A 27977-nucleotide genomic window follows, 5' to 3' on the forward strand; every position below is an offset into this window, starting at 1 on the left:
CCTCCCCCGCACATGTACACAGACATACTCTCGATCTCTGTCCCACCTCAAACCAAAGGGAAAACAGGACTTAGACATTGAAAGACTTGTGAAACAGATAGGTTTTGAGGGAGGTTTTAAAGGCAGGAAGAGAGTCAACATGTCGAACAGAGGAAGGCAAGTCATTCCAGAGCAGAGGTGCAGCAAACGAAAAGGATTTCTCGCCAAACGACTTGGTGCTGGTGCGCGGCGGCTCTAAGGTCATAATTACATAAATAATTATAATACATAAATTATAATATAATATATTATAATTATGATTATAATGCATAAATAATCATAAAATACGTGTCAGTCGGAGGACACGGCAGGAAAAGTTCGTTGCAAAACAATCACTAACTTCCCCATTGACAAAAAGACGAACACATGCTAACCTTTATAGTGTTTCTGTTGTACGATAATCTGTTGTGCACAACATTATTCCACTTACCTATGAAATGATACATTGGAGCTCTTCCCTGTGGCATTTGTGCAACCAAATGCAGCACATCGAGGCATATTTTTAGCGTGAGACTTATGCAGAGCTGTCTGTGTCAAAAAGTTCGAAGCAGCTGACAATCGGCCCTCCAAGATGGCCGTCTCATTACTTCCGGCTGCTTCAAAAGAGAGGCTTCATTGGCTCTCCAGATTCGATTTATAACTCCGTGCGTTAAAATCATATCCTCGACACTACAACTGCAATTGCTTTTCAATATACAGAGTTGTTTTTAACGGATGTGCAATGGAGCCGTCAGGAGATGGCGACTGGGCGCTGTAGTCGTCGTCACGAGATAGCGACTGGGCGCTGTAGTCGTTGTCAGGAGATGGCGACTGGGCGCTGTAGTCATCGTCACGAGATAGCGACTGGGCGCTGTAGTCGTTGTCAGGAGATGGCGACTGGGCGCTGTAGTCGTCGTCAGGAGATGGCGACTGGGCGCTGTAGTCGTCACGCGATGGCGACTGGGCGGTGTAGTCGTCACAAAATACGTCACGTGGTCACTGCCCATCGGCCCCTCGTCCGAAGCTCGACGCAGCACGGCGACTTCGGTATGTTTGCAGTCGTTGTGGAAAATTTTATCGTTTTTATTCTTAAATGGGCGGTCAAATGGTCAAATTGTTTTTGAATGGGTGTTGTACACTGAAAGTGAAAGATCGATATCCACAAAGAGCAATCAACCTTGTTTGTTAATCGCGTTGTCTGTGACGTTTAGGTTAAAGATCTACAAAGATCTATATAACATCACAAATGCATGGCACGTTTGAAGCTTGACACAAGCTCGTCATGGCTCTGTATTGTTTTATTTTTGTATACAGAATTCGAGGCTCGTGTAAGAGCGAACACATTAAACATGAAAACATGCACTGACACATGAAACACAATGAAGGGAGCGGGAAACAGATCTTGTGCGACTTGTAAGAATATTTGGGGGACAGAGCACAGACAGAGCTGGGGGAGCAAGGCCGGAGAGGAGTCGGTAGAAGACAGAAAGACCACCAACCTGCCTGCGAAAAAGAAAAGAAACAAAAAGAGAGAGAAAGGCCCTCAGAATCAGCTTTATCGTGGGAGATTCCAATGATTCTGAAAGCTTTGGCTTCAACAGCGTGAAGCCGAGCCAGGTGTGAGGCAGGAGCACCAGCCCAGAGGGGAGAGCAGTATTCCATTGAGCTGCGGATGAAAGCCTTATATGTGGTGAGGAGCTCAGGTGTGCCAAGGAAGGGCTTCGCACGATGGAGGATGCCCAGTCGGCGACTGGCTTTGGAGGCCAGCTTGGAAATGTGGTTTTCCCAGGAAAGATCATGGCAGATAGTGAGACCCAAAAGCTTGAGCGACAGAACTTCTTGGAGAGCATTATTCAGAAAGGAGATGGGAGGGTTGTCCAGTCGGTCCTTTCGGAGAGGCATCGTAAGAGTGTGAGATTTGTCAGGATTGAAAGACATGTTCCACTTGTTTAACCAGTCTGTGATTTTGTCCAGGTCTGCAGGGAGTGAGGAGTAGTTTGCTGCTTGTGGTGGCATGTCGAGCTGCCGATCGGTCTTGTCACCTAACCAACTCATCTACCTCGTTGTGTCATAACTCGTCCACAACGTTTTGAGACATTGTGCTAAATATCATTTTTGGCTCCATCACTCAATGGTGAAGAATCATTTAAAAGTTTCTCGGATCTTGAACTTCACCAAAATTCGATTCTTCCTTGCCACACACCTGACTTGTCCACCAAGTTTCGTCCAAATCCGTCCACAACTTTTTGAGATGTCCTGTTTGCAGACAGACAAACAGGTGAAAACATGACCTCCGTTCACCTTCGGTGGTGCAGGTAAATATCCAGCAGTTTTGAAATAGTCAAAGCACTCAAGGGAAAAGTGAAAGTTGATCAGGATGTGAAGTCATATATTGTGATTTATTAGTCCTCTACGCGGAGGGGAATATAGGTTTGCTCTCTGTCTCTCCCACCTACCTGAGGTTTTCTGCACCTTTCCCCATTACCTTTAACATATTGAACTGAAACTTGGAACATGACTTTATTATGATAAATTACATACGTTCAAGTTTTGGGTTGTTCGGGTTAGGGTTACGGTTAGGGTTAGGGTTAGGGTTAGGGTTACGGTTAGGGTTAGGGTTGTTCGGGTTACGGTTACGGTTAGGGTTCGGTTTAGGGTTCGGGTTACGGTTAGGGTTACGGTTAGGGTTAGGGTTGTTCGGGTTACGGTTACGGTTAGGGTTCGGTTTAGGGTTACGGTTAGGGTTAGGGTTAGGGTTACGGTTAGGGTTAGGGTTGTTCGGGTTACGGTTACGGTTAGGGTTCGGTTTAGGGTTACGGTTAGGGTTAGGGTTACGGTTAGGGTTACGGTTACGGTTATGGTTATGGTTAGGGTTAGGGTTAGGGTTAGGGTTAGGGTTGTTCGGGTTACGGTTACGGTTAGGGTTCGGTTTAGGGTTACGGTTACGGTTAGGGTTCGGGTTGTTAGGGTTAGGTTTCATCAATCTCTATAGTTTGTTTAAACATTTAAAAAGCATTCATTTGCACCTGTCGGGGACGTGTGTTGCAAAGCAATTCTCGTCTTGTTTAAATGGCGGCCGGACGCCTTCAGCGATAATTGTTTCTTTTTGAGGCTCATAAGCATAAGCCAGCTCTTCCATGAGCCTCGACTCTGCATACAAGTGTTTGTTGCTCCTGCAACAGTCATCATCTTGGAGGCTGTATTTGTCATCAAGGCACAATCCAAGGCAGCTCTCATCACACCGCAACACTCTCCACATGTTCCCCTCTGGAAAAGGCAAATGGCTTACACTCCTTCATGGGGCAAATGGCTTACACTTCTTCATGGGGCAAATGGCTTACACTCCTTCATGGAGCAAATGGCTTACACTCCTCCATGGGGCAAATGGCTTACACTCCTTCATGGGGTAAATGGCTTACACTCCATGGGGCAAATGGCTTACACTCCTTCATGGGACAAATGGCTTACACTCCTTCATGGGACAAATGGCTTACACTCCTTCATGGGGCAAATGGCTTACACTCCTTCATGGGGTAAATGGCTTGCACTCCTTCATGGGGTAAATGACTTACACTCCTTCATGGGGCAAATTGCTTACACTCCATGGGGCAAATGGCTTACACTCCTTCATGGGAGCTTACAAAGTATTGGCTCACGTGATGCCAAGATGTGCGTCACTCCTTGTGCCATGAGATGATGCTCCCGCTAGTCGCGGTTAATGCCCTGACATTGGTGTAGTTAACACCCTGTCCTTGTGGTAGTTAACACCCTGTCATTGGGGTGGTTAACACTCTGTCCTTGCGGTGGTTAACATCCTATTCTTGTGGTGATTAAAACACCCTGTGCTTGTGGTGGTTAACACCCTATTCTTGTGGAGGTTATCACCCTGTCCTTGTGGTGGTTAATGTTGTACTTGGGTTGGTTAGCCCTGTATTTGGATGTGGTGGTTAGCCCTGTATTTGGTTGTGGTGGTTAGCCCTGTATTGTGGTGGTTAGCCCTGTACTTGGATGTGGTGGTTAGCCATGTATTGTGGTGGTTAGCCATGTATTGTGGTGGTCAGCCCTGTATTGTGGTGGTTAGCCCTGTATTTGGATGTGGTGGTTAGCCATGTATTGTGGTGGTTAGCCATGTATTGTGGTGGTTAGCCCTGTATTTCGTTGTGGTGGTTAGCCCTGTATTTGGATGTGGTGGTTATCCCTGTAGTTGGATGTGGTGGTTAGCCCTGTCTGTGGGGTGGTTAACACTCTGCCCTTGCGGTGGTTAACATCCTATTCTTGTGGTGATTAAAACACCCTGTGCTTGTGGTGGTTAACACCCTATTCTTGTGGAGGTTATCACCCTGTCCTTGTGGTGGTTAATGTTGTACTTGGGTTGGTTAGCCCTGTATTTGCATGTGGTGGTTAGCCCTGTATTTGGATGTGGTGGTTAGCCCTGTATTTGGATGTGGTGGTTAGCCCTGTATTTGGATGTGGTGGTTAGCCATGTATTGTGGTGGTTAGCCCTGTATTTGGATGTGGTGGTTAGCCCTGTATTTGGATGTGGTGGTTAGCCCTGTATTTGGATGTGGTGGTTAGCCCTGTATTTGGATGTGGTGGTTAGCCCTGTATTTGGATGTGGTGGTTAGCCATGTATTGTGGTGGTTAGCCCTGTATTTGGATGTGGTGGTTAGCCCTGTATTGTGGTGGTTAGCCCTGTATTTTGGTGGTTAGCCCTGTATTGTGGTGGTTAGCCCTGCATTGTGGTGGTTAGCCCTGTATTTGGATGTGGTGGTTAGCCCTGTATTGTGGTGGTTAGCCCTGTATTGTGGTGATTAGCCCTGTATTTGGATGTGGTGGTTAGCCCTGTATTGTGGTGGTTAGCCCTGTATTGTGGTGATTAGCCCTGTATTTGGATGTGGTGGTTAGCCCTGTATTTTTTTTTTTTTTTTTTTTTGTATACAAGATCGAGGCTCGTGAAAGAGCGAACATTAATCACACAGAAAGACAAACCGACACATAAAACATATAACATCGGGAGCGGTAGACAAGATGGGGAGAGAGGGGGAAGGACACAAACACAACATTTGAGAGCAGGGACCTAGAGACATGGAGACATCGAGAGATCTGAGAGAGGGCGAGGGCTTTGGGGGGGGGGGGCATGGGAAGGGGGCGGTGGGAGAGGTATAAAACATATGGACACTGCCAGGACTTCCAGGAAAGAAGTTGGAATTTCAAACAAGGTGGATCTGGGGTGAATTAGCGGGGGTAGAAAAGATCAAGGTTTTGGATGGGGGAAGATAAGAGATGGTGGTGAACAGCTGTTTTAAAGACCTGGAGGGAGGAGTGGGATTGAAGGGAGTGAGGGAGTTTATTCCAGAGGCGGGAGAAAAGAGGAATGAAAGAGTGAAGGTGAGCAGAGAGCCGAGATTTCGGCAGTTTAACCATCAGAGGGTTGCTGGCAGATCTTGTGCGACCTGTAGGAATATTTGGGGGACAGAGCACAGAGAGAGCTGGGGGTGCAAGGCCGGAGAGGAGTCGGTAGAAGACAGAAAGACCACCTACCTGCCTGCGGTGAGTGAGTGAAAGGCCCTCAGAGATAGCTTCATCGCGGGAGATTCCAATAATTCTGAAAGCTTTGGTTTCAACAGCATGAAGCCGAGCTAGGTGTGAGGCAGGAGCACCGGCCCATAGGGGAGAACAGTATTCCATTGAGCTGCGGATGAAAGCCTTGTATGTGGTGAGGAGCTCAGGTGTGCCGAGGAAGGACTTCGCACGACGGAGGATGCCCAGTCGGCGACTGGCTTTGGAGGCCAGCTTGGAAATGTGGTTTTCCCAAGAAAGATCATGGCAGATAGTGAGACCCAAAATCTTGAGCGACAGAACTTCTTGGAGAGGATTGTTGAGAAAGTAGATGGGAGGGTTGTCCAGTCGATCTTTTCGGAGAGACATCGTAAGAGTGTGAGATTTGTCAGGATTGAAAGACATGTTCCACTTGTTTGACCAGTCTGTGATTTTGTCCAGGTCTTCAGAGAGTGAGGAGGCAGCAGACTGCCGATCTGAGGGAAGAGGAATGGAGCGGCAGAGAGTGGAGTCATCAGCAAAGAGATAGAGAGGATTTTCGAGAGAGTCAGAGAGATCATTGATGAAGACCAGAAAAAGCACGGGGCCCAGAACACTGCCTTGGGGAACTCCAGCCTGAACAGGAAGAGGAGATGAGAGAAACCCATTCAGGGCCACACGTTGACGACGACTAGAGAGGAAGTCCGCCAGCCATGCGTGGAGATTTCCATGGATACCAAAGGAGGAGAGTTTGGTGAGCAGAGCGGGGTGCCAGACCGTGTCGAAGGCACGTGATATGTCGAGGGAGACAGCTCTAATTTCCTGTTTGGCATTGAGGACCTCCATCCATTGTTGAGACAGCAGAAGCAGCATGTCCAGAGTAGAGTGACCTGGTCTGAAACCAAATTGATGATCAGAGATCAAGCCATTGGAGAAGAGGAAAGATTTCATATCCGAAGCAATGATGGATTCCATGACTTTGCTGATAATTGGGAGAAGGCTGATTGGTCTGTAGTTGCGAGGATATGTTTTTGCACCTTTTTTGTGCAAAGCGGTGATGTTGGCTGATTTCCAAGCAGATGGCAGTTGACCTTGAGCAAAAGAGAGGGTGAAGAGAACAGAGAGAGGGTGAGATAGAGCAGCAGAGCAGGATTTTAGGACCCGTGGGCTGATGCCGTCGGGTCCAGTTGCAGAATCAGAGTCGAGGGTTGACAGAAACTTTTCCACCTTGTCAGGAGGAAAGGACACGGAGTCCAGGAGCAGCAGGGTACGACTGGGTATGGTGGGTACAGAGAGGGATGGGTTTGGGACACAAGATTTAGAGGCAAACACAGAGTTGAGGCATTCAGCTTTTTCACGTGCGGAGTCAGCTGTGTAGCCGTTTGAGGTAAGGGAGGGGATGGAGGGGGAACAAACACCAGAAACGGATTTGACCAGACGCCACCAGGATTTGGAAGAGGGAGACAGATAAGAGAGTTCGGTCTTGAGAACGGAGAGATATTGTTTCCTGGCTCTCCTGAGGGTGGACACACACTTGTTTCGGGCTTTGTGAAAGGAAATGAGATTTCCTTCCGTTGGATTTGCTTTCCAGGAGACGAAGGCAAGTTGTTTCTGGGCAACAGCCTCACCACAAGATTCCGTGTACCATGGACGGGAGGAAGGGTATGACAACTGAAGACGAGATGGGATAAATCTGTGCATGAGAGAGAGCAATTTACTTTGGAAGAATTCCCAGGATGAGTTGATGTCAGAGGTGGTAGAGATGGGAGACCAGTCCAGATGATTGATGGCTGCTTGAAGACCGTGCCAGTTGGCCTGAGTGAAATGCCAGACTCGTCGACGCTGAGCAGGCTCCCTGAGGATGGTCAGAGAGATGTCCACTTTAACAAGGACATGATCAGATGATCCGATCGGAGCAGAAGAAGAGCAGCAGACATTTTCAGGGAAGTTAGTCATAACCAAGTCCAGAAGAGAAGATGTTCCGTTGACTGAGATCCGGGTCGGGAAATTGACAGATTGTGTCAGTCCCAGTGAGTCGCAGAAGTCCTTTGCTGAAGAGCCATGGCTGGTGAGAGAGGTACCCACACCCAGCCAACTGGCATGGTGACAATTGAAATCACCACATATGAGGAAGAGAGAGTTGGGATGAGTAGATAGAAGTTGGTCCATATCATCAGACAGCGAGATGTAGATGGAGTCATCACTGTTTGGTGGACGGTACAACACACATATGAACAAGAGGTGGGAGCGAAGGGGAAGCCGTAGCCAGAGGTATTCCTGGGGGTGAGGTGGAGAGAGTGCAGTGCAGGGCGAGTGAGGAAGAGAGTTTTTGATAAAGATAGCAACCCCGCCTCCAGGACGAGGCTCAGGTCTATCATACCGGAGGAGGGAGTAGCCCGGGAGAGATACTATGGAATCGGAGACATCATAAAGGAGGAAAGTCTCTGTTAAGCAGATCAAGTCTGGATTGTCAGAAGCAACCTGTATGGAGATATCAGTCAGGTTTGAGTGAAGGCCCCGGATGTTTGAGGTCCATACCATTAATGAAGAGAGAGTGGGAGCATCGGGTACAGGACAGGGGAGGGGAGGAATAGGGTAAGATGTGGAAGAGGTGGAAGAGATAGGGAGAGCTGTTGAAGGTGTGTCAGAGATTTCAGAATAGCTCGGAGAAAGGGAAGGATGGGGCGGACAAAAGGTTTGATGGTGATTGGGTGAGCCACAATGAGGTGTTATTTGAGGAGGGGGAAGAGCGAGGCAGAAGGTTGGGGGAGATGGAGGTGAGAGTTTGAAGGGGGAAGAAGCGGGGAGGACGCTTTGAGGAGGGGGAGTGAGAGGGGGGAAATTGAGAAGCAATGAGGGTGGGGAGATTTGAAGGGGAGGGGTGAGGGGGGAGTTTGGGAGGGAAGGGACAAGGGGAGGGATTTGAAAGGGATGGGATATGGGGGAGATTTGGAGGGGAGGGGTGAGGCAGGAGTCTAGGAGGGGAGGGGCGAGGGGGCGTCTTGGCGGGGAGGGGTGAGGGGGTAGTTTAGGAGGGAGGGGGCAAGGGGGGAGATTTGAAGGGGATGGGTGATGGGGAAGATTTGGAGGGGAGGGGTGATGGGGAAGATTTGGAGGGGAGGGGTTATGGGGAAGATTTGGAGGGGAGGGGTGAGATTGGATTTTTGAAAGTGTACGATTTATGGGAAACGAACATTTATTGCAAAATGAGTTTCTTGTGACCTTCGAGTTAAAAATACGTTTAAGGACGCTGGATGGAGGATGGAGTGCAGGAGAGTTTAGGGAATGTAGAAAAAAGGCACTATAGGAGATGGATATTTTTTTTGGGATGAATTGATTTGGTGAGCAAGTCGAAAGCAGCCTTTTAAAGAAGAAGAAGAAAAAGGTGTTATAAAATATGACGGAATACATAACTTGAGGGGAAAGTGTAAACATTGAAGGTTAATGAGTGAAAACTATCTGGGGAAATGGGGGAGAAACACGTGGTCGAAGAACGAACGAACGAATAAGAATGAATAAACGAATGAGAACAGAGAAGGAAATTTTTTTTTTTTTTTTTTTTTTTTTTTTTGAGTTGAGATTTACACAAGGAAGTAGGCTATGGGTGAAAAGACTGGGAATACAGAGAACGAAAGTTATTGGATCACAAACGACGGACCACTGAGAGAAAAACAAAGCCTCAAGGTTGTACAGTGCACACTGTACAAGGCCTTGCTCGCGACACGGCAAACAGACGATCAATTTATGAAAGATAAACACCGAGAAACAACCAAAGTTGCACACAATAACTTCACACACCGAAAGATAAATACAGTTTCGACAAAATACAATTGTGAACAGACTTAACTTCGAAAAACGTGGAGACCGTGTGGAGCTTCGAAAATCCCTCCCACCGTCTCCGAGATCTCGCGAATCTCCGAATTGTGGTATTGTGGTGGTTAGCCCTGTATTGTGGTGGTTAGCCCTGTATTGTGGTGGTTAGCCATGTATTTGGATGTGGTGGTTAGCCCTGTATTTGGATGTGGTGGTTAGCCCTGTATTGTGGTGGTTAGCCCTGTATTGTGGTGGTTAGCCCTGTATTGTGGTGATTAGCCCTGTATTTGGATGTGGTGGTTAGCCCTGTATTGTGGTGGTTAGCCCTGTATTGTGGTGATTAGCCCTGTATTTGGATGTGGTGGTTAGCCCTGTATTGTGGTGGTTAGCCCTGTATTGTGGTGGTTAGCCCTGTATTGTGGTGGTTAGCCCTGTATTGTGGTGATTAGCCCTGTATTTGGATGTGGTGGTTAGCCCTGTATTGTGGTGGTTAGCCCTGTATTGTGGTGGTTAGCCCTGTATTGTGGTGATTAGCCCTGTATTTGGATGTGGTGGTTAGCCCTGTATTGTGGTGATTAGCCCTGTATTTGGATGTGGTGGTTAGCCCTGTATTGTGGTGGTTAGCCCTGTATTGTGGTGGTTAGCCCTGTATTGTGGTGGTTAGCCCTGTATTGTGGTGGTTAGCCCTGTATTTGGATGTGGTGGTTAGCCCTGTATTGTGGTGGTTAGCCCTGTATTGTGGTGATTAGCCCTGTATTGTGGTGATTAGCCCTGTATTTGGATGTGGTGGTTAGCCCTGTATTGTGGTGGTTAGCCCTGTATTGTGGTGGTTAGCCCTGTATTGTGGTGGTTAGCCCTGTATTGTGGTGATTAGCCCTGTATTTGGATGTGGTGATTAGCCCTGTATTTGGATGTGGTGATTAGCCCTGTATTGTGGTGGTTAGCCCTGTATTGTGGTGGTTAGCCCTGTATTTGGATGTGGTGGTTAGCCCTGTATTGTGGTGGTTAGCCCTGTATTGTGGTGGTTAGCCCTGTATTGTGGTGGTTAGCCATGTATTGTGGTGGTTAGCCATGTATTGTGGTGGTTAGCCCTGTATTGTGGTGATTAGCCCTGTATTGTGGTGATTAGCCCTGTATTTGGATGTGGTGATTATCCCTGTATTGTGGTGATTATCCCTGTATTGTGGTGGTTAGCCCTGTATTGTGGTGGTTAGCCCTGTATTGTGGTGGTTAGCCCTGTATTGTGGTGGTTAGCCCTGTATTGTGGTGGTTAGCCATGTATTGTGGTGGTTAGCCCTGTATTGTGGTGGTTAGCCATGTATTGTGGTGGTTAGCCCTGTATTGTGGTGATTAGCCCTGTATTTGGATGTGGTGGTTAGCCCTGTATTGTGGTGGTTAGCCCTGTATTGTGGTGGTTAGCCCTGTATTGTGGTGGTTAGCCCTGTATTGTGGTGGTTAGCCCTGTATTGTGGTGGTTCGCCATGTATTGTGGTGGTTAGCCCTGTATTGTGGTGGTTCGCCATGTATTGTGGTGGTTAGACCTGTATTGTGGTGGTTAGCCCTGTATTGTGGTGGTTAGCCCTGTATTGTGGTGGTTAGCCCTGTATTGTGGTGGTTAGCCCTGTATTTGGATGTGGTGGTTAGCCCTGTATTTGGATGTGGTGGTTAGCCCTGTATTTGGATGTGGTGGTTAGCCCTGTATTGTGGTGGTTCGCCCTGTATTGTGGTGGTTAGCCCTGTATTGTGGTGGTTAGCCCTGTATTGTGGTGGTTAGCCCTGTATTGTGGTGGTTAGCCCTGTATTGTGGTGGTTCGCCCTGTATTTGGATGTGGTGGTTAGCCCTGTATTTGGATGTGGTGGTTAGCCCTGTATTTGGATGTGGTGGTTAGCCCTGTATTGTGGTGGTTAGCCCTGTATTGTGGTGGTTAGCCCTGTATTGTGGTGGTTAGCCCTGTATTGTGGTGGTTAGCCCTGTATTGTGGTGGTTAGCCCTGTACTTGGAGTGTTTGGGAGATTTCCATTTGCTCATTCACATCTCACAATGAGTGATGGAGGTCTTGGTTGTTCGACAATGAACGATTCAGTAACTCTTCCCTTTCATCTTCCTTGTGTACTCTGATACCCTTCATATGAGGGAAAGCCATTTACCATACACGTGGTGCTGTCACTCGGTGAGTGCAATGCGACACTCCTGGCACTCCACACATCCGACCCTCACCCTCCCCGTTTCCTATTTTTTTTCTCGTTTTACTGTAACAATGATCCAAGGAAGTATTCCAAGAGGAAGTGGACCTCTCACTATTCCTCAGAAAGCCATGCCACCAAGTCCAGTTTGTGGTTTCCCATCCTGCCCTCAACCACCTTCTCCTCCTCCCCAGGATAAGTTGCATGGTGGTTAAACGTGGTTTAACATCCACTTCGCTCACCCCCACTAGTGAGAATCAAAACGCCGTTAAATGTGGTTTAAGACCCCGACACCCTCTCATGGGTTCCATGGCGGTTAGATGTGGTTGAAGACCCCTACACCCTCTCATGGGTTCCATGGCGGTTAGATGTGGTTGAAGACCCCTACACCCTCTCATGGGTTCCATGGCGGTTAGATGTGGTTGAAGACCCCCTGCACCCTCTCATGGGTTCCATGGTGGTTAGATGTGGTTGAAGACCCCCTGCACCCTCTCATGGGTTCCATGGCGGTTAAATGTGGTTGAAGACCCCCTGCACCCTCTCATGGGTTCCATGGCGGTTAGATGTGGTTGAAGACCCCTACACCCTCTCATGGGTTCCATGGCGGTTAGATGTGGTTGAAGACCCCCTACACCCTCTCATGGGTTCCATGGCGGTTAGATGTGGTTGAAGACCCCCTAAACCCTCTCATGGGTTCCATGGTGGTTAAATGTGGTTGAAGACCCCCCTTCACCCTCTCATGGGTTCCATGGCGGTTAGATGTGGTTGAAGACCCCCTACACCCTCTCATGGGTTCCATGGTGGTTAGATGTGGTTGAAGACCTCTACACCCTCTCATGGGTTCCATGGCGGTTAGATGTGGTTGAAGATCCCCTACACCCTCTCATGGGTTCCATGGCGGTTAGATGTGGTTGAAGACCCCCTACACCCTCTCATGGGTTCCATGGTGGTTAGATGTGGTTGAAGACCTCTACACCCTCTCATGGGTTCCATGGCGGTTAGATGTGGTTGAAGACCTCTACACCCTCTCATGGGTTCCATGGTGGTTAGATGTGGTTGAAGACCCCCTTCGCACGAGTCACGTCATTGCGGAAAGTCATTTTGGAGACGATGTGGATTGTGGGCCCCTGGTAATACTCAGTGCTCATCTCTGTGTAAGATTGGGATCATTTCCACGAGAACATTCCTGACATTCCTTTGGGAACAACAGAGTTCCTGCTCAGAAATTGGTATTTTACATTTTAGACCCCCAGCCTCCTCATTCCAGAGCCTGTCGGAGGGGTTGGGCGGGGGGGCGGGAGGGGGGGGTGTCCTCGAGTGGACCTTTTCTTTCCAACCTTCGTCGTTATGAGATTTGAAAGTTTCAAAAGTTAACCGCTCCACCACTCCAGGTCACCACAACAGAAAGTCTGGTGTTATGAGGGTTAGGGTGGTTGCCTTAAGATCCTAAGGTCTTGAGTTCAAGCCCCGGTTGCTCCATTGCATGAAGACCAGGCGGGTCGACTCGGCCAAATGAAGACCAGATAGCTGGTAATGGAGCACTGCATCAGTGGCACAGCTGTGCCTCCACAAAATGGTGCCACAGGGTAACGAATGCATACAAAACCACAACAACATAAACAACGATGACACATCGCCAATCACAGTAATGTGCATGGAATGAGCACAGTGATGTGATGTGATGTGCATGGAATGAGCACAGTGATGTGATGTGATGTGCACGGAATGAGCACAGTGATGTGATGTGATGTGCATGGAATGAACACAGTGATGTGATGTGATGTGCATGGAATGAACACAGTGATGGGATGTGATGTGCATGGAATGAACACAGTGATGTGATGTGATGTGCATGGAATGAACACAGTGATGTGATGTGATGTGCATGGAATGAACACAGTGATGTGATGTGATGTGCATGGAATGAACACAGTGATGTGATGTGATGTGCATGGAATGAACACAGTGATGTGATGTGATGTGCATGGAATGAGCACAGTGATGTGATGTGATGTGCACGGAATGAGCACAGTGATGTGATGTGATGTGCATGGAATGTACACAGGGATGTGATGTGATGTGCATGGAATGAACACAGTGATGTGATGTGATGTGCATGGAATGAACACAGTGATGTGATGTGATGTGCACGGAATGAACACAGTGATGTGATGTGATGTGCATGGAATGAACACAGTGATGGGATGTGATGTGCATGGAATGAACACAGTGATGTGATGTGCACGGAATGAGCACAGTGATGTGATGTGATGTGCATGGAATGAACACAGTGATGTGATGTGATGTGCATGGAATGAACACAGTGATGTGATGTGATGTGCATGGAATGAACACAGTGATGTGATGTGATGTGCATGGAATGAACACAGTGATGTGATGTGATGTGCACGGAATGAACACAGTGATGTGATGTGATGTGCATGGAATGAACACAGTGATGTGATGTGATGTGCACGGAATGAACACAGTGATGTGATGTGATGTGCATGGAATGAACACAGTGATGTGATGTGATGTGCACGGAATGAGCACAGTGATGTGATGTGATGTGCATGGAATGAACACAGTGATGTGATGTGATGTGCACGGAATGAACACAGTGATGGGATGTGATGTGCACGGAATGAACACAGTGATGGGATGTGATGTGCATGGAATGAACACAGTGATGGGATGTGATGTGCATGGAATGAACACAGTGATGTGATGTGATGTGCATGGAATGAACACAGTGATGTGATGTGATGTGCATGGAATGAACACAGTGATGGGATGTGATGTGCATGGAATGAACACAGTGATGGGATGTGATGTGCATGGAATGAACACAGTGATGTGATGTGATGTGCATGGAATGAACACAGTGATGTGATGTGATGTGCACGGAATGAACACAGTGATGGGATGTGATGTGCATGGAATGAACACAGTGATGGGATGTGATGTGCATGGAATGAACACAGTGATGTGATGTGATGTGCATGGAATGAGCACAGTGATGTGATGTGATGTGCATGGAATGTACACAGGGATGTGATGTGCATGGAATGAACACAGTGATGTGATGTGATGTGCATGGAATGAACACAGTGATGTGATGTGATGTGCATGGAATGAACACAGTGATGGGATGTGATGTGCATGGAATGAACACAGTGATGTGATGTGATGTGCATGGAATGAACACAGTGATGTGATGTGATGTGCATGGAATGAACACAGTGATGGGATGTGATGTGCATGGAATGAACACAGTGATGTGATGTGATGTGCACGGAATGAACACAGTGATGTGATGTGATGTGCATGGAATGAACACAGTGATGTGATGTGATGTGCATGGAATGAACACAGTGATGTGATGTGATGTGCATGGAATGAACACAGTGATGGGATGTGATGTGCATGGAATGAACACAGTGATGTGATGTGATGTGCACGGAATGAACACAGTGATGTGATGTGATGTGCATGCAATGAACACAGTGATGTGATGTGATGTGCATGCAATGAACACAGTGATGGGATGTGATGTGCATGGAATGAACACAGTGATGTGATGTGATGTGCACGGAATGAACACAGTGATGTGATGTGATGTGCATGGAATGAACACAGTGATGTGATGTGATGTGCACGGAATGAGCACAGTGATGTGATGTGATGTGCATGGAATGAACACAGTGATGTGATGTGATGTGCACGGAATGAACACAGTGATGGGATGTGATGTGCATGGAATGAACACAGTGATGTGATGTGATGTGCACGGAATGAACACAGTGATGGGATGTGATGTGCATGGAATGAACACAGTGATGGGATGTGATGTGCATGGAATGAACACAGTGATGTGATGTGATGTGCATGGAATGAACACAGTGATGTGATGTGCATGGAATGAACACAGTGATGTGATGTGCATGGAATGAACACAGTGATGTGATGTGATGTGCATGGAATGAACACAGTGATGTGATGTGCATGGAATGAACACAGTGATGTGATGTGCATGGAATGAACACAGTGATGTGATGTGCATGGAATGAACACAGTGATGTGATGTGCATGGAATGAACACAGTGATGTGATGTGCATGGAATGAACACAGTGATGGAATATGATGTGCATGGAATGATCACAGTGATGGGATATGAGGTGCATGGAATGAACACAGTGATGGGATATGATGTGCATGGAATGATCACAGTGATATGATGTGCATGGAATGAACACAGTGATGTGATGTGCATGGAATGAACACAGTGATGTGATGTGCATGGAATGAACACAGTGATGTGATATGATGTGCATGGAATGATCACAGTGATGTGATGTGCATGGAATGAACACAGTGATGGAATATGATGTGCATGGAATGATCACAGTGATGTGATGTGCATGGAATGAGCACAGTGATGGGATGTGCATGGAATGAACACAGTGATGGGATATGAGGTGCATGGAATGAACACAGTGATGGGATATGATGTGCATGGAATGCCCATCATATCCCATTGGCCCGACCGTGGAGCGATTGAGTGGAACTTGGCTTGGCGATTGGTCGGGGTGATGTCGGTGTGACGTCAGAGCGAAGGTTCGAACAGGAGGAAGAAGAATCAGTCTCTCTCTCTCTCTCTGGTGCTGGATTTGTGGCGGGCGGTTGCGGTTCTTGTGTGCGCTTGGGGAGAACTGTTCGGAGCCCGGAGAACCTGGCTGCGTTCGAGCCAGGGGTGGTGTTGACTCGGTGCTCTTCAGGGAAGCTGTGGACCGTGTTGTGCTGGCTGGCCCGGGATCGAGTGGGGACGTTTGCTGCCTGCTGCATGGCTCGGTGTGCTGGCGCGATTGACCGACGCCATTGTTTGGGCGCTTCGACACGCGGTCCTCTCATCGACCGACCCCACAAAAGTGCTCGTCGAGACCAGAGCTGAGTGTCGGCAAAAAGAGGGGATGTTCTTTTCTTTTCTTTAATCATTCCCCTATCTCTTTTCGTGTCTGAGTGGAGACGGCTCAAGTTAGGATTATAGATTTGCCTCACCATCCATTTTGTTTCAGTGATTTAATTTCATTAAACCCATTATTGTGCATTTTCTTTGTTGTGTCTTGTTTGCATGGTGTTGGGTTTCGGATAAAACCCAGTGGCTTTCGTCCGTGCAGGTAAGCACCCCGTTGCCTTTTGTCCGGCGCGTGCCAAAAAGCAAGCCAAAAAATTGTCAGCTTGATCGCCTCAGAGTGAAGACCGACTAGCTATTCATCCAAGGCTGGTCTTCATCGGCCGCGGACTTGGTATTACGTAATATGCAATTCATTGATGTACGTAATTAATACACAAAAAGTATGCCTCGCACGCACACATACACACAACTCAACCATTTATAGTAGATAAGTTAAGCGTACCCCATATGTACTTGAGTCAGTAAGTATTCAACCCCTTTGCCATGACACTCCAAATTGAGCTCAGGCGCATCCACTTTCCTTTGGTCATCCTTGAGATGTCTCCATAACTTGATCGGATTCCACCTGTGGCAAATTCAGTTGATTGGACATTATTTAGAATAAACACACCTTTCCATACAAGGTCCTACAGTTGACAGTGCATATGTCAGAGCAGAAACTTTACCATGAAGTCCAAAGAACCATCCATAGAACTCTGAGATAGATCTGGGGAAGGGTACAAAACAACTTCTAGAGTGTTGAAAGTTCCCAAGAGCTCCATCATTAGGAAATGGAAAGAATGTAAAACTACCCAGACTTTTCCGAGGGCTGGCCATCCGACCAAATTGAGCAACTGGGCAAGAAGGACCTTGATCAGGGAGGTGACCAAGAAACCAATGACCACTCTGACAGAACTACAGAGTTCCTTCGCCAAGATGGTAGAACCTGCTGGAAGGACAACAGTCAGTGCAGCACTTTACAAATCTAGGCTTTATGGTTGAGCAGCCAGATAGAAGCCACTCCTGAGAAAAAGACACATGAAAGCAAACCTGGAGATTGCAAAAAGGCAGGTGAAAGACTCAGAGCATGAGGCAAAATATTCTGTGGTCTGATGAGAGGAAAGTTGAACTCTTTGGCCTGAATGCAAGGTGCTATGTCTGGCAGAAACTGAGCTCATCACCCATCTAACACCATCCCTACCATGAAGCATGGTGGTGGCAGCATCATGCTGTGGTGATGGTTTTCAGTGGCAGGGACTGTGAGACTTGTAATGATAGAGGGAACATTGAATGGAGCCAAATACAGGAAAATCCTTGAGGAGAATCTGCTTGAGAGAGCAAAAGACCTTTAACTGTGACGAATATTTACGTTCCAACAGGACAATCACCCCAAGCATACAGCCAAAGCAACACGAGAATGGCATCAGAAGAATAACGTGAAAGTCCTTGAGTGGCCCAGCCAAGGCCCAGACTTGAATCCCATTGAGAATCTGTGGAAAGACTTGAAGATTGCTGTTCACCGACGCTCCCCGTCCAACTTGACAGAGCTTGAGCAAATCTGGAAGAAAGAATGGGAGAAACTCCCCAAATTCAGATGTGCAAAGTTGATACAGATGTACCTAAGACTCGAAACTGTAATCGCTGCCAATAGTGTAGCAGCATAGCAAACCTGTTGTGCATTTTGTGATACAAGCACCAAATTTGGCACAAATGTACATTAATATGTTGCGAACATTTTCAGATATTGGGCCACTTGAAATTCCGTAATTTTTTTTTTCAAATTTTTTCAAATTTCGTAATTTCAAATTTTTCGGGTGACACCGTCACAATTTCGGTCTTCGAGGCCGGCCGATATAGTGGGGCGGCTTAGCCCAAATATTCAAAAGAATTGTGCATTTTGTGATACAAGCACCAAATTTGGCACAAATGTACATTAATATGTTGCGAACATTGTGTGGTCAGCAATGAAGACGAGAGTCTGAATTACATGTATGCAAAAGACCTTGTGAACCAGTGAAGCAAATACACGGGTAAGCATGAATTAAATCTAGGGCATGATATAATTTCCATGATGTTTACCTCTACACTCAATGGTGGAAGGAGGTAATGTTTTGATCCCAGCTTGTCTGTATGTCTGTTTGTCTGTTTGTCCACAAAATTCCAGACAAAGCTTGTAGTAGTGGTAGTTGTAGTGGTAGTGGTGATAACATGAAATTGTTATATAGAACTGAACTTATATTATTATTATATGCAGAAAATAACTTCATTTCTATATGCCCTGCAGTGGACAGGTTAATTGGTTTATGCACTGAAGGGGTCACCCTGGTGTGCACTGCTGTGTTCTGCCTCACTGAGTTGTTCAGGTATGATGTACTCAGCACAAGCTTCCGGTCGGCCCGGAGGTGGGGGTGCGGGGCCTGTCACGGAACGTCAAAACAAACGGCCTGCCGGGGCCGCCCGAAAGTCGGGCGTGAGGGGCGCGTCCGCTAATGGAACGCCTCTCGCTTCCCGGATCGAGGGCCACGTGGTCAGGAGAACCTCGTCCCTTCCGGTCACACTTTGCCTATCGGCCGGCCTCGAAGACCGAAATTGTGACGGTGTCACCCGAAAAATTTGAAATTACGAAATTTGAAAAAATTTGAAAAAAAAAATTACGGAATTTCAAGTGGCCCAATATCTGAAAATGTTCGCAACATATTAATGTACATTTGTGCCAAATTTGGTGCTTGTTTCACAAAATGCACAATTCTTTTGAATATTTGGGCTAAGCCGCCCCACTACAAAGTAAAGTCGCTTCTACGAAGTATTGACTCATGGAGCTGAATACTTATGTAAATTCGGTATTTCTGTATTCCCTTTTTAATTACTTTGTAAAAAATCTCTAAAAACAATTCGACTTTAACATTATGGGGTATTGTGTGTTGATCAGTGACAAAAAAAAATCTCAATTTAATCCGTTTTAAATTCAGGCTGAAACAATAAAAAATGGGAAATAAGTCAAGGGGTGTGAATACTTTCTGAAGGCACTGTATCTACCTGTAAACATTACCTAGCTGTAACGGTTATCCATCTGTAAACATTATACATCTGTAATGGCTATCCACCTGTAAACATTATCCATCTGTAACATTATCCATCTGTCATGATTATCCACCTGTCATGGTTATCCACCCGAGTAAGCATCATAATGTCGAGGTGAGCCAGTTCACTAAGGGTCCAAGGTTTTGAAAGGGTCGCGAATCGTTACCCTTGTGATGGTCGTGAATCGTTACCCTTGTGATGGTCGTGAATCGTTACCCTTGTGATGGTCGTGAATCGTTACCCTTGTGATGGTCGCGAATCGTTACCCTTGTGCACCATTACCGTTTCCAGGCCTGACCAGTATCGTCCCGAAACCTGTGGACCATGGCCGTCTCAACACGAGCACTGAAGCAGATGGCCATTTTCTGGGGCATTGTGTCCGGTTCTGGAAGCCTGCTGATGTACTGTCTAATGCAGAGTACGTGAGTTACCTGCTGATGTACTGTCGAATGCAGAGTACGTGAGTTACCTGCTGATGTACTGTCTAATGCAGAGTACGTGAGTTACCTGCTGATGTACTGTCTAATGCAGAGTACGTGAGTTACCTGCTGATGTACTGTCTAATGCAGAGTACGTGAGTTACCTGTTACTGTTCATATTCTTCCATATTAATGCTCCCCTTTTCCCACCTGTGGAACTGTCCAATCACAGCCCATTGCCACGAGGTCTGATGTACACTATTTCAAGTGTGCTGCCTTCAGTCACCTCATGCTCTCACCTGTCACTATTTTGTTTTATTGCACCCACCGTGACCCTATTCCTGTCCTTTACCAGCAATTCCTCACCTTGTGATGTGGGGCATACATTTGTTACCTTTACATTGTTTCCCCTTTACCCTATTTTGTCAATTGATCCTTTACCTTCTGTCATGCTGCTCTTCCAAAACCCGGTTACCTGTATCGTTAAACACACTTGGTAAATGTTGAAGGCTCCATCCTATGTGTTTGGCCTCATCCGTTACCTGCCCTCCTCTCCTATACACTACGGTATTGTAGACTCTGCTCGGACACCACAGGTGTTTTCGAGATAAATCTCTTCCCGTATGGGGTTTGCACGAACCTTGAAGTGATGGTTTTTGTCCCTCCAGACAAGTTGGCCAACACCGAGGCCTACAAGCAATCGTTACAGCGTCTGGAGGAGCACTCGGAGGCCACGGCGGCACTCGGAACGCCACCTCTCCGCACTCACTACGTCAGCCTTTCTGACGTCAAACGTAACCATCTTGACGCCTCAATTGCCCAGGTGAGATTGAATGCGGGCCAGGTGTCGAGTTTGAGGCAATTTGCAATGTCACCAAGTTTCTGTCATACCTGAATGTAAAACTTCACAAACTTTTTCTGACAAATAAATTGAATTTTGGATCATTTGGATCAATAAATTAATGAAAATGTCGATATTTTTTGTGTGATATTTGTTTAATCAGGTTCTCTTTATCCATCATTACCACTTAGATGAACATGTGATCATATTTTATGCCAAATTTATGCAGAAATACAGTAATTTCTAAAAGGTTCGCAAACTTTTTCTCACCACTGTACACCTCGTGTACTGGATATATACCTGGGGTGTCCAAAAGTCCTTGTGCAAGTTTGAACTTTTATAACTTTTGATGTACATATCTGATAGAAACAAACTATAAATGGCATTTGAAAGCATAATCCATCAAGTTTTGGGAATGTTAATGTTATTATTTCCCTGCACATGCGAAGTGAAAGACTCGGTTCAAGGGGATTTTTGGTATAAAAGAAAATGTCCCTTTACTTTTGCATTTTATTTTTCGTGTTTGGTCAATAGGAAGAGCTGAGAATGGATAGTTGTTCTTCACGACGACTCGATGCTCCTTTTAATCGCCTTTAAAAGCTGGTGGCAAAGGTTTCATGTCGCGAAGAAGATTTTCATATAGATTTCAATGTATGGCCGCCATCTTTTTTTCTTGAAACTTTTTCAAACAAATAATGATTTCAATGGATTCGTTGTATCTGAAAACATATAAAATTACATTTTATTCTTGTTTCTATCTGGTCTAGCACCGAAAATATTATAATTTATGGATTTTGAGAAGTCCATGGCAGCCATCTTGGATTTCACCTCCTTAATATGGACTGGTTTTTTGGAGCGTGGGATTTTTTTTTAAATCTATACATTTCTAGCGACTCAAAAATAAATTGCACTTTTGTCACTGTTGCAACAATTTCATCATTTTATGGCAGTAAGCCACCTGACTACTGGTCCTATCGGCGTCTAATCTGCTGAGCCCCTCCATTATGTTAAACGTCTCTATCATATCCCTTCGTAACCACCACCTTTCTAATATATAAAGCCCCGTCTCCTTCAGCTGCTTCTCATAGCTAAGTCTACCGAGGCCCGGAATCAATCTAGTAGCCATACGCTGATCCCACTCCATGGCAGTGACTGTATGTGCTTCTTGAGTTGTGGTGACCAAAACTGCACACGATATGCTCGATGAGGCCTCACTAAGTGTTCAAGTATATACTTCAATTTTAATGAAATAATGATATTCAAGATCGTTGAAAAAAATCCGGAAGTTTAGCACTACTAAAGCAGAGTTACACATCACCCTTATACACTGTAATAAGACGACATTGAGTCGCAGTTTAGTCTAGCTGAATCGCCATCGCCATATTTGGCAGAGTCCTCTTCACCCCGACACTATCCATATATCTCATGGTTCTTGGAAGTATTATGAAGGCAATTTGTGTTCTACAGTGCTCAAATATATAATTCCGTTCTTATTAAGGTTTAAAAAGGCTTAAAGTCGGAAAGACAAATTGTCTTTGCAGGTTTTACCACCGTTTTATCCAGTTACTATTACACCACCCTATCGAACACGTAAAATTAGTTATTTGCACCTGTTGTTTGTGTCCTTTATGACGTTATTAACAACAGCAAGTTTCCTGTTTGAAATGATTTTCAATTTGGTTTGATTGTCATGCAGGAAGACAAAGTAACAATACCCTCGGACCCCGCTATTCACGGGGGATACGTTCCTGGCAAATCCGCGACTAGTGAAACTGAGAATAGCGGGGCAAGGTTCCCGAGTCGTGAAAATCCGTGAACAGAGAGGACCAAACCGCGAATAGAGAGACCAAACTGTGAACGGCGAGGCAAAAAAACACAAATGGTGAGGCAAATCCAGAGAATGTCGACGATAATCCATGAAGGTCGATGAAAATCCCACGAATGTATGCTGCGGCATCGTTTCAATGCCCCTGAAAAATCGTGAATTCGCAGAATACGGCTGCAAATAGGGGGAAAAAATAAAAATCTAAAAAACAACCCGATTTCACGAAACACGGCTGCAAATAGGGGGTGGGGGGAAACCGCGATTTAGCGGAACACGGCCGCAAATATTGGGGGGGGGGGGGGGGAAACCGCGATTTAGCAGAACACGGCCACAAATAGGGGGTGGGGGGAAACCGCGATTTAGCAGAACACGGCCACAAATAGGGGGGGGGGGGGGAAACAGCGATTTAGCAGAACACGGCCGCAAATAGGGGGTGGGGGGAAACCGCGATTTAGCAGAACACGGTCGCAAATAGGGGGTGGGGGGGAAACCGCGATTTAGTAGAACACGGTCACAAATAGGGGGTGGGGGGAAACCGTGATTTAGCAGAACACAGCCACAAATAGGGGGGGGGGGGGGGGAAACCGCGATTTAGCAGAACACGGCCGCAAATAGGGGGTGGGGGGAAACCACGATTTAGCGGAACACGGCCGCAAATAGGGAAAAAAACCCCGCAATTTTGCGGAACATAGCCATGAATAAATAAAAAAAACCCACAAATTTGTGGAACACTTTTCCGCAAATAGAGAAACAGGTCGCATTTTATCACCCGGGAATACGCGGAACCCGCAAAATTGCGAGGTCCAACAGTATTATCTCACTCCTCTCTGCGCATGTTCAATCGGGACAAATTCAGACCCAAAGTACTGTTAAACTGCAAACTTGTCTTTCTATTCATGTTCCGATTCGTGTTCAAAATATAACATTCAATTTAAATAAAGTTGTTCCTTGATCATATACTGATCAGATGGACATGAGCCAGATGATTAACCCTGGTGTGGGAGTCAGAGGATAGCAGAGTGGTGGTGTGGTTGCCTTTCCCTTTGTGCTTTCACTAAAACAATATTTGCTAATTTTGTTTTTGATTTTTTAAAAGATGAGTAGAAAGTGTCTTCCCAATAACTGTTGTGTAATATGAGACTTTTGAAATAACATGAATTTTAAGGGAGGCCTTTCACGCATGTGCTGTGTGTGTGTTTACACCAACTCGGTTCTGCTAGCCAGACACTTTTAACCTGCCGTTACACTAGCGTGACATCGAGTTCAAATCGTCTTTGTATCATAATTTTCAGCATTTAGACAAAAGAGGGTAATTTCAAAATGGTTTAACCACATTGTTTTATTCCTAAATTAAAATCGGACTCACAGAAATATTGGAATATGAGAAATATCTGTGTATGAGAGTTTGTCGAGTTCATACCATTTCCTTTTCGTACAAATGCGCAGTGGCTGTGGTTGCACGCACGCGCGCACAACTTTTACCAATAGATGCAAAAATCCAGTGCAATTTATCTTGTGGCGTCGCAACCAAACAAAGAAAACATTTATAACGGACCTTACAGCTCATACAACTCCCACTCGCCCCCCACCCCCTCCACAAACATGATTAACAGTAAAATCATCATTTAAAATGTACCTTGTGCATTGACCAGCCTCAGAAATGACCTTCTCATCGGTGTTAAGAAGCACCCAAACCAGATAAGGTGTCTCCCTCTGGGAAGTCTGCCTAAATGTTGACGGCATCGGCTTTCCAATTGATGAGGTGCATTAAATAATTCGCCAAACCTGCCATGTTCATACAAGGTACAAATAATGTTTACATGAGGTTCAAAGTCCACTAATGTACAGAGATGATCGGGGAGGTCGGGTAGCATGCGCCATCCACAGGTCTTGCACAGGCCCACTTTGCCGGGAGTTTTTGCAGTACGTGATACAAGATATCAACTTTTTGGATGATTTGATCAGAAAGTTCTCCAAATCGTTCGTTGTGCGGTGGCACACCCCTTTCTCTCAGGTACATTTCCATGTATATTTGGCTCGTTTTAGAAGTTTGGTGAGCCATTGTAGGTGATAATCCTGACCTGTCACGCATGGTACAACGTTCCCTGCCCCGATGACCGTTTTTTCTCGGGGTTTCTGCACGTGTGCCGAGCATTTTGTTTCAGAATACATTATTTTAAAAGCCACATATTGAACAATGAGGAAGCCAGTTAGTTATTTCTGTAAACAATTTATCATTTAAAAAAATAACAATAGTTAGGCTAACCTAGCAGAAAATGCTAGTTATTGTCGATAGATTGTGGGAATCAATTCCAATGTCTTTGCAGCTTTGCATTCCCGTTTCTGGAGCGCTTTCATCTGGGATGCTGCGGACACGCTCTGTGCGGGATGCACACACAGGGTATGCACACTTTGTCCGTGGAAATGTTTGTCCCATGCACCCAGGGGTATGGACACGCTCTGTGACGTACAGGGTGGGTGTGCACACAGTACATGTGACGTACACTTGCTTTTGAGACTCAAATGAGTAATTTATTGCTCAATATGACATTTCCCCATTTTGATGTAATTGTCCTTCTCGCTCTGAAAACACAACTTTAACTTACAAAGGGGATATTCACAATGTACTTAGTTTTCATTCCGTTGGTTCATTTCATCTTACCGATCCTATTCCTGCTCTTGCAGAATAACAAAAATGCCGTTTTGCTAATACCGTTTGAAAGCTAATAATAGATTTACTTGGTTGGAAAGCATCGGCATAGTTTGACTTCCCTATTTGGGGGGCGAGGGGGAAGGAGAAGGGCTTAATATTAATAATGGGTAGCTAGGCCTGACTTCCAAAATTACCATTTGTTAGTGTAGTTACAGTGTACGTGAAATCACAAATACAGTTTACGTTCATTATTGTTACTCACGTTTAAATACAGGATGTTTTAATCTTAATTGTAAACTACTGAAAAAAAATTAAGATGGGGGCATTGCCTCCCCCCCTTTCCTCATACTCCACCGGTGTTGGAAAGCTAATGATGGATTTACTTGGTTGGAAAGCTGCCGAGGAGAGAGGAGAGGGAGGATGGAGAGGAGAGGAGAGAGGGAGGATGAAGAGGATGGAGGGAGGATGGAGAGGAGAGGAGAGGAGAGAGGGAGGATGGAGAGGAGAGGAGAGAGGGAGGGTAGAGAGGAGGGAGAGAGGGTGGTGATGAGAGGAGGGGTAGAGAGGAGAGAGGGAGGGTAGAGATGGGGGGAGGGTAGAGAGGCAGGAGAGGAGAGATATTGTAGAGGGAGGAGAGGAGAGAGGGAGGAGAGAGGGAGGGTGGAGAGGAGAGAGGGAGGGTGGAGAGGAGAGAGGGAGGGTGGAGAGGAGAGAGGGAGGGGAGGAGAGAGGGAGGGTGGAGAGAGAGGGGAGGAGAAAGGGAGGGGAGAGAGAGGGAGGGGAGAGAGAGGGAGGGGAGAGAGAGGGAGTGTAGAGAGGAGAGGGAGTGTCCAGAGGAGAGGGGGTGTAGAGAGGGAGGAGAGAGGGAGGGGAGGAGAGAGGGAGGGGAGGAGAGAGGGAGGGGAGGAGAGAGGGAGGGGAGGAGAGAGGGAGGGGAGAGAGAGGGAGGAGAGGAGAGGAGAGAGAGGGTGGAGAGGAGAGAGAGAAGAGAGAGAGGAGAGGGAGGAGAGAGGAAAATATATTACATAAAGAACACAAACTCTCAAAGCAGTAGAGCAGAGAAAGGCACCTATTTATACAAGGTAAAGTCATTTTAAATGATAGAATGGGTGCCCTTTTCAGTGATTATATTTTCAGGAGGGGGGTGGGGGGTGGTGGCATTATTACACGATTATCACCGGGAAACAGCTTTCTTTGTAATGAAAATTGGTCTTTTCTTGGTTTTTCTTTGCTCCACCAATCCCGAAGTGTTCCTGGCACACTTGCTGGCAATGAAACCATCAGCGTTGGTGATCAATGGCTGGGTTCAAACCTGAGGGGGGTGGAGGAGGGGCGTGTATGGGTTCAACCCTAAAGGTGGGGGACCTTTTGGGGAGTTTGTACCTTTGCACAAGCGATGACAAGTTTTGTATCAGTAATAGATTTGGTTTCCTGAGTCAGTGCCCACTCTGACTCATGTGAGGAACTGCAGACAAGTTCGTGCAGTAATGCGATTAAGGTGTCATTTCCACTGTGCTTGCAGGTGGCACCTTGAGGAAGCGGCGCTGGATATGAACAATGAACACGTCATCACGATACTCCCATCCACTACAGGAAGCCATCAATCATGATACCCGTGAAAAAGCACGTTTACCCACTCTAGCCTGATACGTCTTGGCTGCTCGGTACCAAATGAAGAGGTCATCCTTCAAACTGTCTTAAGGCTTCATCCTCTGACAAATTTCTGAAGATGTTTACAACATCATGAAAGTTAAATGACATGTAATACTTTATTTGTATGACATAAAAACGTTTTTTCAAATGTTAAACAGTTATCAAAGTGTGCACCAAAACAATTAAATAGCAGAACAACACATTTTCTACATTGGTGCTGGAGGTAGGTACAAGTAGTACACTGACCGGTATCAAATAGATGGTATAGACAGTGGAGACCACCGAGTGGTATTACATACATGGTGCAGACAGTGGAGTCCACCGAGTGGCATCACGTAGGTGATACAGACAGTGGAGACCACCGAGTGGCATCACGTAGGTGGTACAGACAGTTGAGACCACCGGGTGGTATTACGTACATGGTACAGACAGTGGAGTCCACCGAGTGGCATCACGTAGGTGGTACAGACAGTGGAGTCCACCAAGTGGCATCAAATAGGCTGTGCAGGTGATTCATCCCAATGACCTATATACAATGGCTGCCGATTCAGCAACATAACCGCCTAGGCCGTGCCACATTGGATAAATCAGCAAATGGTCGAATTAAGGTTTGTTCATTCACAAAACTTCATTTATCATGATAACCAGTGAAGGTAACGCACTGTGGCGGTTTCCTGATGCATCGTTTGGTGACTAAGTGCGTCGATGGGCAAATGAGTCAACACCTTCTCAGAGTACGAGTCCACGGTGATCCTCGGGCGTGGCGGGGCTGAACTGGAGCAGCTTGCAGTAACACAAACGAGCGTCCTGCTTATTATCCAGGAAAGTGTCCGAGATCGGAGAGCACAGCGAGTTCTCGTCCAAGCAGTCCGCCGGCCTGGCCATCGGGACAGGTGTGGCCATCGGGACAGGTGTCTCGTCCGACCGGGAGGTCGTCTGCAGCCACGGGTGACGAAGGCACTGCTCTGCCGTGGCTCTGAGGCTGTCGGCAGACAAT

The 27977-nt window shown here is 46.5% G+C and overlaps 2 protein-coding genes across 8 annotated transcripts in view; one reads left to right on the forward strand and one right to left on the reverse strand.

Moving 5' to 3' along the window:
- The first annotated feature begins 7 nt into the window (after positions 1–7).
- On the forward strand, positions 8–27180 carry COA1 (cytochrome c oxidase assembly factor 1). 7 transcript variants are annotated; one of them, XM_078781250.1, is made up of 6 exons: positions 8–239; positions 19881–20007; positions 20677–20831; positions 25002–25075; positions 26576–26683; positions 26850–27180. In XM_078781250.1, the coding sequence occupies exons 2-5, from the start codon at positions 19914–19916 to the stop codon at positions 26679–26681; spliced, it is 429 nt and encodes a 142-aa protein (XP_078637376.1). In that variant the 5' UTR covers positions 8–239; positions 19881–19913; the 3' UTR covers positions 26682–26683; positions 26850–27180. The 7 variants fall into 7 exon arrangements, with proteins under 7 accessions (XP_078637376.1, XP_078637375.1, XP_067977800.2 ...); XM_078781249.1 differs by lacking the exon at positions 8–239 and adding an exon at positions 774–1065; XM_068121699.2 differs by lacking the exons at positions 8–239; positions 19881–20007 and adding an exon at positions 774–1065.
- LOC137430931 (serine/threonine-protein kinase 17B) overlaps positions 27074–27977 on the reverse strand; it is a 56763-nt gene continuing 55859 nt past the window's right edge. The window contains exon 7 of the mRNA XM_078781248.1: positions 27074–27962. Within this exon, the coding sequence (XP_078637374.1) occupies positions 27710–27962 (253 nt within the window). The 3' untranslated portion in view covers positions 27074–27709. The remainder of the gene's footprint in view (positions 27963–27977) is intronic.

This window comes from Myxine glutinosa, chromosome 7 (assembly GCF_964187855.1).
Source record: "Myxine glutinosa chromosome 7, kmMyxGlut1.1, whole genome shotgun sequence".
NCBI classification, from domain to species: Eukaryota; Metazoa; Chordata; class Myxini; order Myxiniformes; family Myxinidae; genus Myxine; species Myxine glutinosa.